This window comes from Marmota marmota, unplaced genomic scaffold (assembly GCF_001458135.2).
Source record: "Marmota marmota marmota unplaced genomic scaffold, marMar, whole genome shotgun sequence".
Lineage (NCBI taxonomy): Eukaryota > Metazoa > Chordata > Mammalia > Rodentia > Sciuridae > Marmota > Marmota marmota.
In genome coordinates, this window is record NW_026000080.1 from 440,633 (window position 1) to 454,247 (window position 13,615).

A 13,615-nucleotide genomic window follows, 5' to 3' on the forward strand; every position below is an offset into this window, starting at 1 on the left:
TAACCCAAAAAGTTCAAGGAATACCAAAGCAAAGAAATACAAGTAAACCACACCATAAGCCAATTTCTCAAAAGCAGTGATAAATAGAAAACAGTAAAAGTAGCAAAAGAAAAAAAAACATTTCACATACAGAGAAATAAAAAAAATAATAAAAAAGATGGTAGCAGATTTCTTGTTGGAAATAATGAAAGCAAGACTAGGTATTTTAAATATGTGTAGTTTATTATATGTCAATTAAAAGTTAATAAAACTGCTCTCACAATGATATTGATGATAGTGGCACAATCATATAATTTATTAAAAAATCATAAATTGTACATTTAAAAATGGGTAAATTCTATGGAATGTAAATTATACCTCAATAAACCTATTAAAAGTTGGGGAAAGAGGTAGAATTTCAGTTTTTTTCATGTGTTATTGTGCTGTGGAAATCTTATTTTACTATAAAGTGATAAGACAGATTAAGTATAGTGGTTATCATTTTTATTCTAGTTCAAAAAAATAACTTGTTGTATTTGTTTTTTATTTGCCTTTTTGTAAACTGGCAAACTTTGCTAATTTCCATAGTAAATGTTTAGCTGTAAAAGCCATCCTGGGGAAACTGAAAACATCTGGCTACGACTTCAAACCCTGGAAGCTTATTAAATATTTTAGTAATTTCAATGTATCAGGGCATGACAATGCTTACCACCTGCTTTCATTTAGAACAAAACAAACCTGGAGGGCATTAAGATCTTTATTAAACATCTAGAAGTTTCTTTATTTTATGAGATGACATAGTTGCAACTTCATATAACCATATTAGAAATAGATTAAAACTACATTCTTTACCTTCATAACCTACAATGTGAAATTTTTAAAACAAGCAAATCCAAGAAATGCTTATATTCCTAAGTAGAGGCTATGAATTACAATAAAATAAGTAAATGTATTCTTATTTCTTTCAACTGACTGGAAAAACTAATAGCTATTTTACTAATTCATAATTCAGTATTACATGTTGGTACAACTGAATTAACATTCTTTTTGATTCTGAAGATATCTCCTCTTATAAAAACTAGTAAAATCTCACAATATAGAGCAAAAAACCTTATTTTAACCTTATATCAAAGTAACAACAAATTTGTGAATTTCAATGTTATAATCATATAACCACTAAAAGAAACTAGAGTTAAATGAGACAAACCACAAATAGAAAGCAGTAAAAAAAAAAGTCAGATTAGAAAATGCCCTGTATTTATCCATGTTTATCTTTCATCATTTCTAATCCTTTATAAGTACCATTTCTCTTCTTGGTTATTCCACATTCAGTTAATGATCCAGTAGATGCTTAAGGAAATTAGACATTTTTAAAATCAAACTGCTTTAAAAATTGTAAGATATTTTTTAGAATGGTGATTTATATGATTTTTAAATAGAGTTTAGTAAGGAAATAAATGATAGAAAAACAAACTGAAAAGAAGTTATATAACTGAAGAACAGACTACAATAAAAAGGGAAAATTTTTCCAGTCATATCAGCCAAGACTTTAAAAGTGGTTCTATTACTTTTCTAGAAATACCATTGATTTTCAAATATTTGAAATCATATTTTAATCAATGAATCATTCAAGAGTTCTTGAGTATCAATAATGTGTTCAGCACTAAGCTAAAAGATGATGAAAGTAAGATAAGAAGTATAGTTCCTGCCTAATTATCGAATATTATTTAACAAATACCCTTTGCATGTATTAAACGCTCTGTGTTAGTGGCTACGATTATATGTAAGCAGATGATAAGGTCTTTGTTTTTATAGGTCTATATTGCAGTTTTGATTAAAAAAATATGTACAGTAAGAAGATGAATAAGGCAAAGACATTTAAACAGAGAAAGACTGTGCATTAACTAATTGTGACAGACGACGGTACATAAACTAATTTAAATAATGGTAGGAGTTGTATAAGATACAAAACAGTTAGAAAGATAAACAGGTACTATAATATGTAAGGTAAACTAAAGATTCCCAAACATTTTCAGGAATAGTGCTGTAATGTGTCCAATCATTTATTTTTCACTGCCCCATGGATATACATTATATCTAAGAGCTATGTATTAAATAACAATTCTGTCTGACTTAAGATACCACTGACATTTTAACAATTTGAAAAATAATACACACAACTTAAAGCTTGATGATGGCAGCCTCCGTTACTGGTATAGGGTCTTGGTGCCAGAGCAAATAGAGAACTCTCATTCTCAAACTGTAGTTGCCTGCTTTGACATGTCTGTGGGATCCCTAAAGGACTAACACCAAGGGCTTATCTTTATTGTACCCAAATTTCTAAGGGCAGAGAATCAGCTAATTGGAGGGCATATGTCAAAAACATTTAAAAGTAAATAATCAGGGCACAGGCTCTCAGTTGGGGCAAACAATATATAAGCCAAAAAGCCAAGGAAGTGAAATGAAATGCTTTGGGGAATAAGGCTTTGCAGTTTCCACATGTTACTGTGTGTACATACACACATACACACATGCACAATCACACACACAGCCAAAGAGAAATTCTGGAACTGAAAAAATATGATAAAATGAAAAAAAGTTACTAGAGTTATTCAACAGCAGATTTGAGCAAGCAGAAGAAAATATAGTATATTTGGTGATAGTTCAGCTGAAATCATCAAGTCTTAGGAGCAGAAAGAAAAAAGAATAAAGAAAAAATGCAGAGCCTAAATGAAATGTGAGATGCCAGATAGCACACAAATACATAAATAATGGAGTTCCAAAGGAAAAGAAAGTGAAAAGAATAACATTTGAAGAAATAATGGCTGAAAACTCCCCAAATTTGATGAAAGATATGAACCTGTACATCAAGAAACTCAATGACTCTAAATAGGATACATTAAGAGATTCACCTTAAGACACATTAAATCAAATGGTTAAAAAAAAAAAAATCAAAGGAGATAATTTTATAAAAAGTAATTCATTACCCACAAGGAATCTTCAATAAGACTAATAAATTTCTAATTAGAAACCATAACCATCAGAAGGGAGTAGGATAAATGGTGAATGGAAAAAAAACTGTCAACCAGGAATCCTATTTGTAGCAAATCCATCACTCAAAAATAAAGGAAAAATTAAAAATTCCCAGATAAAACAAAAACTAAAGTAGCTCATCAATAAGAGAATTGCTCAGAAAAATGTGTAAGTGAAATTATTCAGATTGAAATAAAAAAAACATTAGACAGTAGCTTGAAACCAAAGAAAAAAATAAAGAACACAGATAAACTAACTACACAGGAAAATATAAAATCAAGTACTACTATGTTGGTTTGTAACTCTTATGATTTAAATGACAAAGCAAAAAATTATAACCTATGTAAATGAACATATAGGTACAGACATAATTTGTGACAACAGCAATGCAAAGAGGGGGAAGGTGCACCTATAAAAGAACAGTTTCTGTAGGCTACTGAGTTACCAGGGTAACTACTAAGAAAAAAACAAACCCACACATAGATGTTTGTAGTAGCTTTACTCATAATTGCCAAAACTTGGAAGCTACTAAGATGTCCTTCAGTAAGTGAATGGATAAACTTGTACATCCAGTTGATGAAATATGATTCAGTGTAAAAAGAAATGAGCTGTCAAGTCATGAAAGGAAACTTAAAAAGACTACATATTGTATGAGTCTGACTATGTGACATTCAGGAAAAAAAGCCTAAATAGTAAAAAGATTAGTGGTTGCCAGGGCTGGAAGTTGGGGGAAGGGAAGTATAAACAGGCAGACACAGAATTTTTAGAGCAGTGAAAATATTCTGTGTGACACTATAATGGTAGTTACATGATATTATATATTTGTCATAATCCATAGAATGTAGAACACCAAGAGTGAATACTAATGGAAGCAGTGGCCTTTGGATGATAATGATGTGTCAATATAGATTCACTAATTATAAAAAACTGTCAATCTGGTATAAGATGATGATGTGAGGGAGGCTATGCATATATACAAATGGGATTTATAAAGAATGTCTATATTTTCTGTTCAATTTTTCTGTGAATCTAAAACTACTCTATGAAACCAAGTTCATTAAATATAAAAGGAAACAACAAAAAAATACAATAAAAAATTCAATCCAACACAAAAGAAGGCAGTAACATAAGAATTCAGGAAACAAATACCAAACTGTCAGAAGCAAGCTCTTTTGTTGTATAAAAATCAATTTGGCTGAGTTTTGTCCCTTGTTTGTTGGAAGAAGCCTCTAAATCATGGAATGACCTTAGAAATAGGAATGTATGTGCTCTTCATGGTGGAACCCTTGTATCACACATGACTTTACGCTCAAAGGTTAACTCAAGGTAGGCCCCTAGACAGTTTCAGGATGGGGAACAACTGTGCTAGAAAACACTAATAATATTACTAAGGGATTGAAACTTTGAGCTATGTATCAGCCTGACCTCCAGGGCAGGGCAAGAGGTTAGAGATTGAATTCAAATCACATGGCAATGATTCACTCTGTCACACCTACATAATAACAAAGTCCCAATAAAAACTCAGGATATGCAAAGCTCAAGTGAATTTCCTCATTGGTGACAGACACCAATGTGTTGGGAAGGTTACGTATCCTAAGAATACAAAAACTTCATATTTAAGACCTTTCTAGATCTTGCCCTATGAGTCTTGTCCTTTGACTGATTTAATCCGTATCCTTTTTATAATAAAACTACCGTAATGTTTTCCAGAGTTCTGTAGGTTGTTTTGGTGAATTATCCCAGAATTGGTAGTCAATTGGTTAGAAGTGCAAGTTACCTGGGAACTCTAAGCTTGCAGGTTAAATGAAAGCAATGTTGTGGGGAATATGCCATAAACCAATAAAATTTTACCTAACTCTCACTAGTTAGCATCAGAATTTATGGCATTTTATTAGTAATTACCTTAAATTTAAATGATAAAACTGTTCCACTGAGACTGGAAGAATAGATTTTTTTAAATTATCCAATTATATGTTATCTAAAAAGAAACTCATAATTTGATGCAATTACACATATAGATTGAAAATGTAAGGACAGAAAAAGATATTCAGTGCAAACAGAAACCAAAGTCAGCAGAGATAACTCTACTAAAATCAGACAAAATAGACTAAGTAAAAATTGTTAAAGGAGACAAAGGACATTATGTGTTGATAAGAGTTATCCATCAAAAAATAATTAGAAACATATAATGCACCTAACGGAACCCCAAAATATATAAAACAAAAATCTGTATAATTGAAGGAAGAAATATAGACAGTCCCACAAAAACAAGTGGAGACCACAACTTTACTTTCAACAATGGAGGACATAATATTATAGCTATAATCAAAAAGAAGTAAAAGAAAAGTATTGGGAGAATGGACAGAAACAGGAACACTCCATACAACTACTTTTATATATGTTAATCAAGGTGGTGCATGATTATAACCTCAGATACTTGGGAGGTTGAAGTAGGAGGACTGCAAGCTTGAGCCCAGCCTTGGCAACATAGCAAGACCCTGTTTCAAAAATAAAAATGGGTTGGGATTGAAGCTCAGTGGTTCAATCACCTGTATCACAGGAAAAAACAAACAAACAAACAACTACCTCTTAGAAATAGAGTTAATATATGACCTAGTAATTACATTCCTAAGTATATACATACCACCCCCTGCCAAAATAAAAATTGGAAACAAGTGCTTAAACCAAAACCTGCACACAAATTTTCATAGTGGCATTATTTACAAGAGTCAAAAGTAGAAAGAACCCAAATGTCCTGACAAGTGGTTAAGCAAATGTGATATATATCCATGAAGTTGAACATTATTCAGCCATAAAGGGAATAAAGTACTAAGCGAACTTTGAAAGGAGTATATGCTAAATGAAATACGACAGATGCAAAGGCTACAAATTATATGATTCTGCTTATATGAAGTATCTAGAACAAATAAATGCATAGAGACAAAAAGCCAATAAGTGTTTGCCAGAGGGATAGGAAGAAAGGGAAAAGGGAGTGCCTGCTTAATGGGTATAGGTTTCCTTACAAAATGATAAAAATGTTCTAGAACTATATAGTGGTGATAGTTGCACAACATTAAGAACATATTAACTCCCTTTGAATTGTATAATGTAAGATGATTAAAACAAATAAATTTTATGTTATGCAAATCCTCCCATAATTTAAAAAAACATCTGCACACAACGATTTCCCCAGGGCCACACACACACACACACAAAACAACTTAAAAAACAGGAGAGATGTGTGCTACATACCTGTTAATGCTGCTGGTTTAGATAATGTACTATATTGGTTTTGTGTAGATATCATGCTTTGCCGTGGACTTAGTGTTGGTGATGCAACAAGTGAAAGCTCCTCAATAATAATACTGCTTTTAGGATGATTCTTAGGAAGTTCATTTAATCTTTGCTCTAATGAATACTTTAAAAGATCCAACTTCTGACTTGATTCATTAAATCTTGCTTGAGCCTTGCAAGTGAAAAAGACAATTATTGTTGCTTAAATAATCACATTCTTTGAATAATATACTAAAATATACTAAAATATTTATTTAAAATTACTTCTGAAAGTGCTTTTCTGTCTGTTACTTTTCCTGAGCCGAGTAATTTCATTACATTCTTTGCACCTTCTGCTACTGCAAACTCTATCCTAAAATGATGCCTTAATTCTTCCATCCGAAGTTCAAGAGGACTTATCACTGGTTTTGCTAAAGGGGGGGGAAACACAAAGTTTCATTAATTGAACATTTATTTGACTTTCTAACTTGTGTGATTAAAAAACATGAAAAAGAAACAAATTCCTCAAACATTAGAAAAAGTTAGTCCTTAAATCAATAAACACTGAAACAATGCCAGGCATGGTGGCGCATGCTTGTAATCCCAGCGACTTGGGAGGCTGAGGCAGGAGGATTACAAGTTTGAGGCCAGACTCAGCAACTTAGAGAGGCCCTAAGTAACTTAGTGAGACCCTGTCTCAAAATAAAAAATAAAAAGTGCTAGGAATGCAGCTCTATGATTAAATGCCCCTAGGTTCAATCCCTACTATCAAAAAAGAAAAAAAAAAAAAACCACTGAAGTAATAATAAACTCAAGGTTTAAATTCAGAGCCTTCCATTTAGTCATTATGAATCTAAATCACAAATTTGACAGAAAAAAAAGATTTTAGAATTGAATTTATTATATTATGATAACATCATGAGACCAAAACACAGTTGTTACTTCATACTTATAGGCTCTACATCAAGAGATTCAAATCATCCCAGGCTCAAAAATGATTTTTTTAAAAAAGTGCTCATGTGTTGAATAAGTTAAAAAAAAAGTGTGTGTGTATGTATAATCAATATCCAGCTGTTACACTGTAAAAGCTATTTATATAGCATCTACATTGTATTAGATACTATAAGTAATTTAGAGATAATTTAAAGCCTGTGGGATATGCATTCATTTTATGCAAATACTATGCAATTTTATATAAAGGACCAGAACATCGGTAGGTTTTGGTATCCATCAGAGATCCTGGCCTCAATCCCCCAAAGATACCAAGGGAAAACTACAGTTTCTAGTCCTACTTGTAGCAACTAACCATAAAGTTTCCCTCTGGAATAAAAAACAAAAACAAAAACTATACATAACAAAAAGAACAAAACAAAGCCATACTCTTACATAGGCAGAAACAAATTAAAAAAAATATAAAGTGCTGATACTTTATTAAAATGAAGAAATACCTTCTAGGTCAATATATTCCTGAAATATGAGGTTCAAGTATCTGAAACCATCTGTCCCATGTGAAGAGAGTAAAATCTATAAGACATGACACAAAACAAAAACCAAACCAAAACAAAAAAACCCTACAATGCTTTCTCCCCCTTAACTTTGAACCACTGTCTCTTCACTATAAGATTTACTTAGCACTCTAGGCCCATAAAAGGATAATGACATTATATCTCTATTCCATCACCATTATCAAAAGCCAATTCATTGGTCTGGACTGCCTGAAGAATCTGCATTCGTATGACTTCTATTTTTGTCTTGCTGTCCTGGAGCAGTTGCTGAGCTGTCCCATGGAGTTTCCGATCCTATTAAAAGTAAGTTTGAAAAGGTAAGCAGATAAAGGGACAAATGAAACATTCTTCTATCTTTTAAATAAATCAACTCATACCAGTACTTGTAGATACATTTACAAAAAATTTTTTAAAAAGCCATCAAACTTAAGAGATATAACAGAAAAACAACTCCATAATTAAAAAAAAAATCTGAAAGAAAATAAGTAAATAATACTCGCTACTCTTCTGTTTTTTATAAACACATGGACCAAAGAAAGCAGACAGTCTCCAGGAGTTAGAAAAAGCAAGGAACCAGATTCTCTTCTGAATCATTCAGGAGGGAATGTAGCCTTGCTAACACCTTTATTTTATTTTATTTTTTTGGTATTGGGGATTGAACTCAGGGGCACTTAACCACTGAGCCACATCCCCAGCCCTGTTTTGTATTTTAATTAGAGACAGGAGCTCACTGAGTTGGTTAGTGCCTCACTGTTGCCAAGGCTAGCTTTGAACTCAAATCCTCATGCCTCAGACTCCGAGCCACTGGGATTATGGGCCAGCACCACTGCACCCAGTAATGCCTTGATTTTAGCTCAGTGATATCTACTTAAGACAGAATAACTACCAAATTGTAACATAATAAATGTGTTGCTTTAGGCCACTAAATTTGTGAGAATTTATTACAACAACCATAGAAAACTAATTTGGAACTTTAAAATATCATAAGTTAATATCATTTGCTTGGAGAGTTATATTAGTTGTCAATATGGGTATCTACAGAAAAAAAATAAATAATAGATAAAAGTAAGTATCAGGTTAGGAAATACTTATGCACAAAGAAAGGCGATCTTTACAGATTATTAAGTATCTCTACCTTTATTACTTAGGAAATATGTATTAATTTGGAAATAAAACAGCAAATAATCAACTTCTCCTAACACCAGAACCTATCAAAGTTAAGGGGGAGAAAGAGATAAGCATCAGCTGGGCAGTTTCATTTCAATAAACCAAACACATACATACACTGTTATGACACTGTGTAAAGGGGAGAAAGAAGATACAAATGGTAAGATAGTGATTTTGCTTTTATATAAGAGAAGAAAAGTGAGCTAAAAATATTCTGTCAAATATCAAACAGAGTAATATATATCATGGAGGAAAAAACAATTAGCAATTTATAAATTTTTCTTCCACTTCTTTCCTATTCCCCAAGTCATTGGTTTAAGGAGCTTCTAGCCAGATTTTACTCTCTAATAAAGTATTAGATTTCACACCAAGGAGTTGAGCTCCAATAGCTTACCTTAGATATCAGTTTAGCCCATAAAGTAGGCATATACACACAAATACCACATACACATTTGATAATTGTGGTTTATTAAGAAGAATACTAGCTTGAATTTGGCATTTGTCTGTGACACATTATATATGCTTTCATGAATGTAACTATTCACCTTCCAAATTTAAAAGGAAAGTACATTTTCCTATGGTAGTTTCTCTACCTACTAGTAGTAGGAATACCAGACAAATGGAAGATATTATTCTTTGAGATCAGACCAGAGTAAGAGAAAAACTTAGTATCTCAAAACTCACAATTAATATTCTGCCATCAGACAGACATCAGCTCAAATTGTAATATGTAAAATTGGCCATCTTATGAAAGCCTTGGGTTTCTTGAAGAAACTGTATAAAAGGGGACATTACCCTAAAACATAGCTTTTGTAAGCATTAGATGATAGTAAAATTATATTACTAAGTATTTAACTGGCATTAAAACATTCTCTTGTAGAGCAATAAAAAGAATGGTTAAGTATCTTATTTCAATTAAGTTTTATTTATTTATTTTTAATATTTATTTTTCAGTTTTCGGTAGACACAACATCTTTGTTTGTATGTGGTGCTGAGGATTGAACCCGGGCCGCACGCATGCCAGGCGAGCGAGCTACCGCTTGAGCCACATCCCCAACCCCTCAATTAAGTTTTAATAGTAAGTATAAATACTAAGAAAACTATACAGTAACATGCTTTTCAAGTATGCTGCTCTTTTTATTATTTTATCATTTTGTGAAATGACAATTGTTATTTATTTCTTTAGAAATACTATTTTTCTTAATTATTTCACGTCAACATGCAAGTAATAGCACTTGTATTAATTTATAAGAAAGTAAATTTTCTCCACCCAGACTTCTAGGGGATATGCACAGAAGTCAATGTATAATGGAGGCTTTTAGAACTGATTTTGGATATCATCTACTGCCGCCCCTGACCTGCATGGGCAGCTGAACTTAAGATAGCTTGCTTGAATGTGCAGTAACACCAAATAAAACGCAGACACACTTTACCTTTAAATAAGCTTCAGACAGCTTCTCTGCTCTCAGCCTCAGGCTCCCCAAAAGGCAGAGCAAGGGAAAGTCACTGAGAGGCTGGCAAGAGAGAGCGAGCACGTTTGGAAGTGAGCTTTTATTGGGGGAATTCTTGTTCTTAGAAAGTTCTATCCAAAAAAGGCCAGAAGGGGCAGGGTTACAAAGGACACCTGAGTGTAGCTCAACCCTGGAAGGTAACACCTACATCTGAAGACAGGCCTTTGCTATCCGAGCTGGGACAACGCCCAAGTCACCACAAATGTAGTGACTGGTCAGAGCCTCTTGCTTCAGGACTGGAAGGCATGGGTCATTCAGAGTGGCTCCCCCAAATCAGGCAATGTACAGTTACTACATATCAATTTTATGCTTTCTAGCATTTAATGAATTTTCACTATAAGTTATGCTCTCAGGAATCAAATGGATTTTCTTAATTTAGCACCTAATTTGTAGAAGGCAAGAGAAGGTGGGCCCAAATGTATGAGAATAATTGACTTTTATGTTGATGAAGACTTTGGGAAAATTTTTATTTATTAGGTTGAATCACATGAAAATGCCAACATTTGACTGATTTTGAACTAAAATGGTTCAATTTAATAGACTAGTTTAAATAACTTAATTATTAGCACTCTACAATGTCTGGTGATTATATTTGGAATGGATAATATTTTATAACTATAAATAAAAATTATAAATTCTGTAATGTTTTCAAGTTATACATTATTTTATATTAAAAAACCCTACTACTTTGCAAGTCACCATGGGATATTAAATTTTGTTCTAAAGTCACAGTTGGATAACAAACTACATCTCACACACATAAAACTTTCAAATAAATAAACCAACTATTGTTTTATTTTTTCTATAATATATTTATTGCTTACTTTCCATATGCTAAATGTTGTCAGACCAGTGAAAATATGAATAGTCAGAATGTTTCTTTATAAAACACATAGTTTAATTAAGGAGATATAATAATTACATGTATCAGAAAGTTAAAAGCAGACAAAGAAAATGTCAAAGAAAGGTGGGATCATTTTTTGCGGGTAGAATTTAGAAAGTTTTTCTAGATTGTTAACATCAAGTTAAATTCAAATATGTGAAGATTGGAGGACCTCTCATGCCAAGTAGTCGTAACACAAAATCAAACAAAAAAAAACCCCAAATACAAAACTTCTATCCAAGACCAAAAAAGAGAAACAACAACAACAACAACAAAACATCCACAAAAGAATACAGGGAAAAATATGGAAGCATGTTAATTATGGTGATGGTCTCAAGAGTTTATACATATTTCCAAACTTTTGTATATTAATTGGATCTTAATAAAACTTAAAAAGACTGGAGGGTTGGTGGTTAGGGTAGATAGAGATGGATAGTCAGTATATCCAAATTAGGAAAAAGTATGAGAAGGCTTATGAGAAGTTACAAAATGCTGGAAAGAAGCACAGCACACATTTTAATAAGGAGTTTGTTTTTTTATCTGAACATATGAATAGCAGATATCTTTTCAGCATGCCTTATTGAACCCTCAGAGATACCAGCCCCCTTCATAAAATCAATGGTGTTGCTTAGTGGCACAACTGCCCAATGACAAAATGCCAAGGTATATGACTCTTTATTTCTAAGGGGTAAGGGCAAAACAGTGGCCCTTCATCATATCTCTGTACTAATAATAGAAATATCTTAGTCATAAGGGGTTAAATGAAAGTAATTATAGTATGTAAAGATTAAAAAAAAGAATAGTTTATAAATATTAGGCCAACAGAAGTAAGAAGTAATGAATGCATACTATAGCAGAATCCATCAACTTAACAAGTACTTATTGAGTATTTTGGTAAAATATCTCAATGTGCCAGGTATTGTTCTAAGCACTGGAGACAGAGTGATTATACCAAGCTGGATAACAAGAAATTTACATTCTAATGTTTAAAATATGATAAAGAAAGTGATCATGTAAACCGTAATTTCAGAAAGTGGTAAAACTGAAAGGAGATAAGGAGACAGGGTTCTATTTTAATTAGGATTGTAGTGAAGAGCTTGCAGATGTTGCAGCACCTGAGTAGAGTCTTTAATGCAGGGAGAGAAAGCTACAACACAGGGAAAGAAATAATGAGAACAACACAGCAATTCAAAGGCCCTGATGTTCAGAGTGTGCTTGCTATGTTCAAAAGATACAAAAAAGCCAATATAACTACAGCATAATGAGAGTGAAAAGTGTTTTTAGAAGATGAGAAACATAGCCAGAAATAAATCACCTGTGATTACAGTTAGAGTAAAGACTTTAGGTTTGTTCTAACAATGATAAAAAGCCACTGGGGGTTTTGAATAGGAAGGTAAAAATGTCCTACTTAAATTTTAAAAGGACAATTCCGGCTATAACATGTACAGGGGTGATAATTTTATCCTACAGAATAAAATAACAGAAGTTCTGAAGAAAACTTTTATCGCCAATCTGAATTTGATCATCCTTGTCCCTAAATTTACCACCCAACTCTGTGAATTTGCTGTCATTGTGAAGAACACCATCATCCAGTCTGTGCACATAATAATCTAAGAATCATCTTTGACTGTGCCTTTCACCTCGTATCCAGATACGAATAGCTTGACTTTGTCTCCTTTGTTTTCACTGCTGTTTAGGAAAAATAAAGCTCTTTAACCCGTGGACTACTATAAGCCTACTTTAACTTGCTGCCTATAGATTTACCCTTCTCTGTTTAATTCTTCAAATCTGAGGAGGATGGATGTGAAATTTCTAAACTTTAAATCTGATAGTGTATTTTCCCTGTTAAAAGTTTTTAGCAGTTCCATATATAAGATGCAATTCCAACTAATTAATTTTATACAAGATATTGTAACAATCTGGTTTGTCTTTCAGTTATGTTACATCTCATACTTTGTCTCAGTCATTAAAGCTCTACTAGTGGGGAAGTGAGAAACAGTTCTGTTGGAATCAACTAGAGTCCTTTTCCCAAGCAAAGTGGGTCATGGAGTTGACAACTACTAATATTAAAAGTATATTCTATTACTAGATATGCTAGGTAAAAAACATGCTAAGAACTTGTATTATACCTGTATCAAATGGCTTTCATTTCCTAGAAGAATCCACTGTATTCCATAATTTCTTACCCTATACATATTGGGCATATCATCCCTAAAGAGTAATTTCTTCTCAAATGCCAAATCAACTTTTGAATCTTATGCTAA

General features: G+C 32.6%; 1 protein-coding gene across 4 annotated transcripts in view; it reads right to left on the minus strand.

Moving 5' to 3' along the window:
* Pkn2 (protein kinase N2) overlaps positions 1-13,615 on the minus strand; it is a 117,382-nt gene that overhangs the window by 39,598 nt on the left and 64,169 nt on the right. For all 4 annotated transcript variants that reach the window (XM_048814970.1, XM_048814968.1, XM_015504723.2 and 1 more), the window contains exons 4-6: positions 7,967-8,084; positions 6,571-6,716; positions 6,265-6,478 (exon numbers count right to left, since the gene is read on the minus strand). In XM_048814970.1, the coding sequence (XP_048670927.1) occupies positions 6,265-6,478; positions 6,571-6,716; positions 7,967-8,084 (478 nt within the window). The remainder of the gene's footprint in view (positions 1-6,264; positions 6,479-6,570; positions 6,717-7,966; positions 8,085-13,615) is intronic.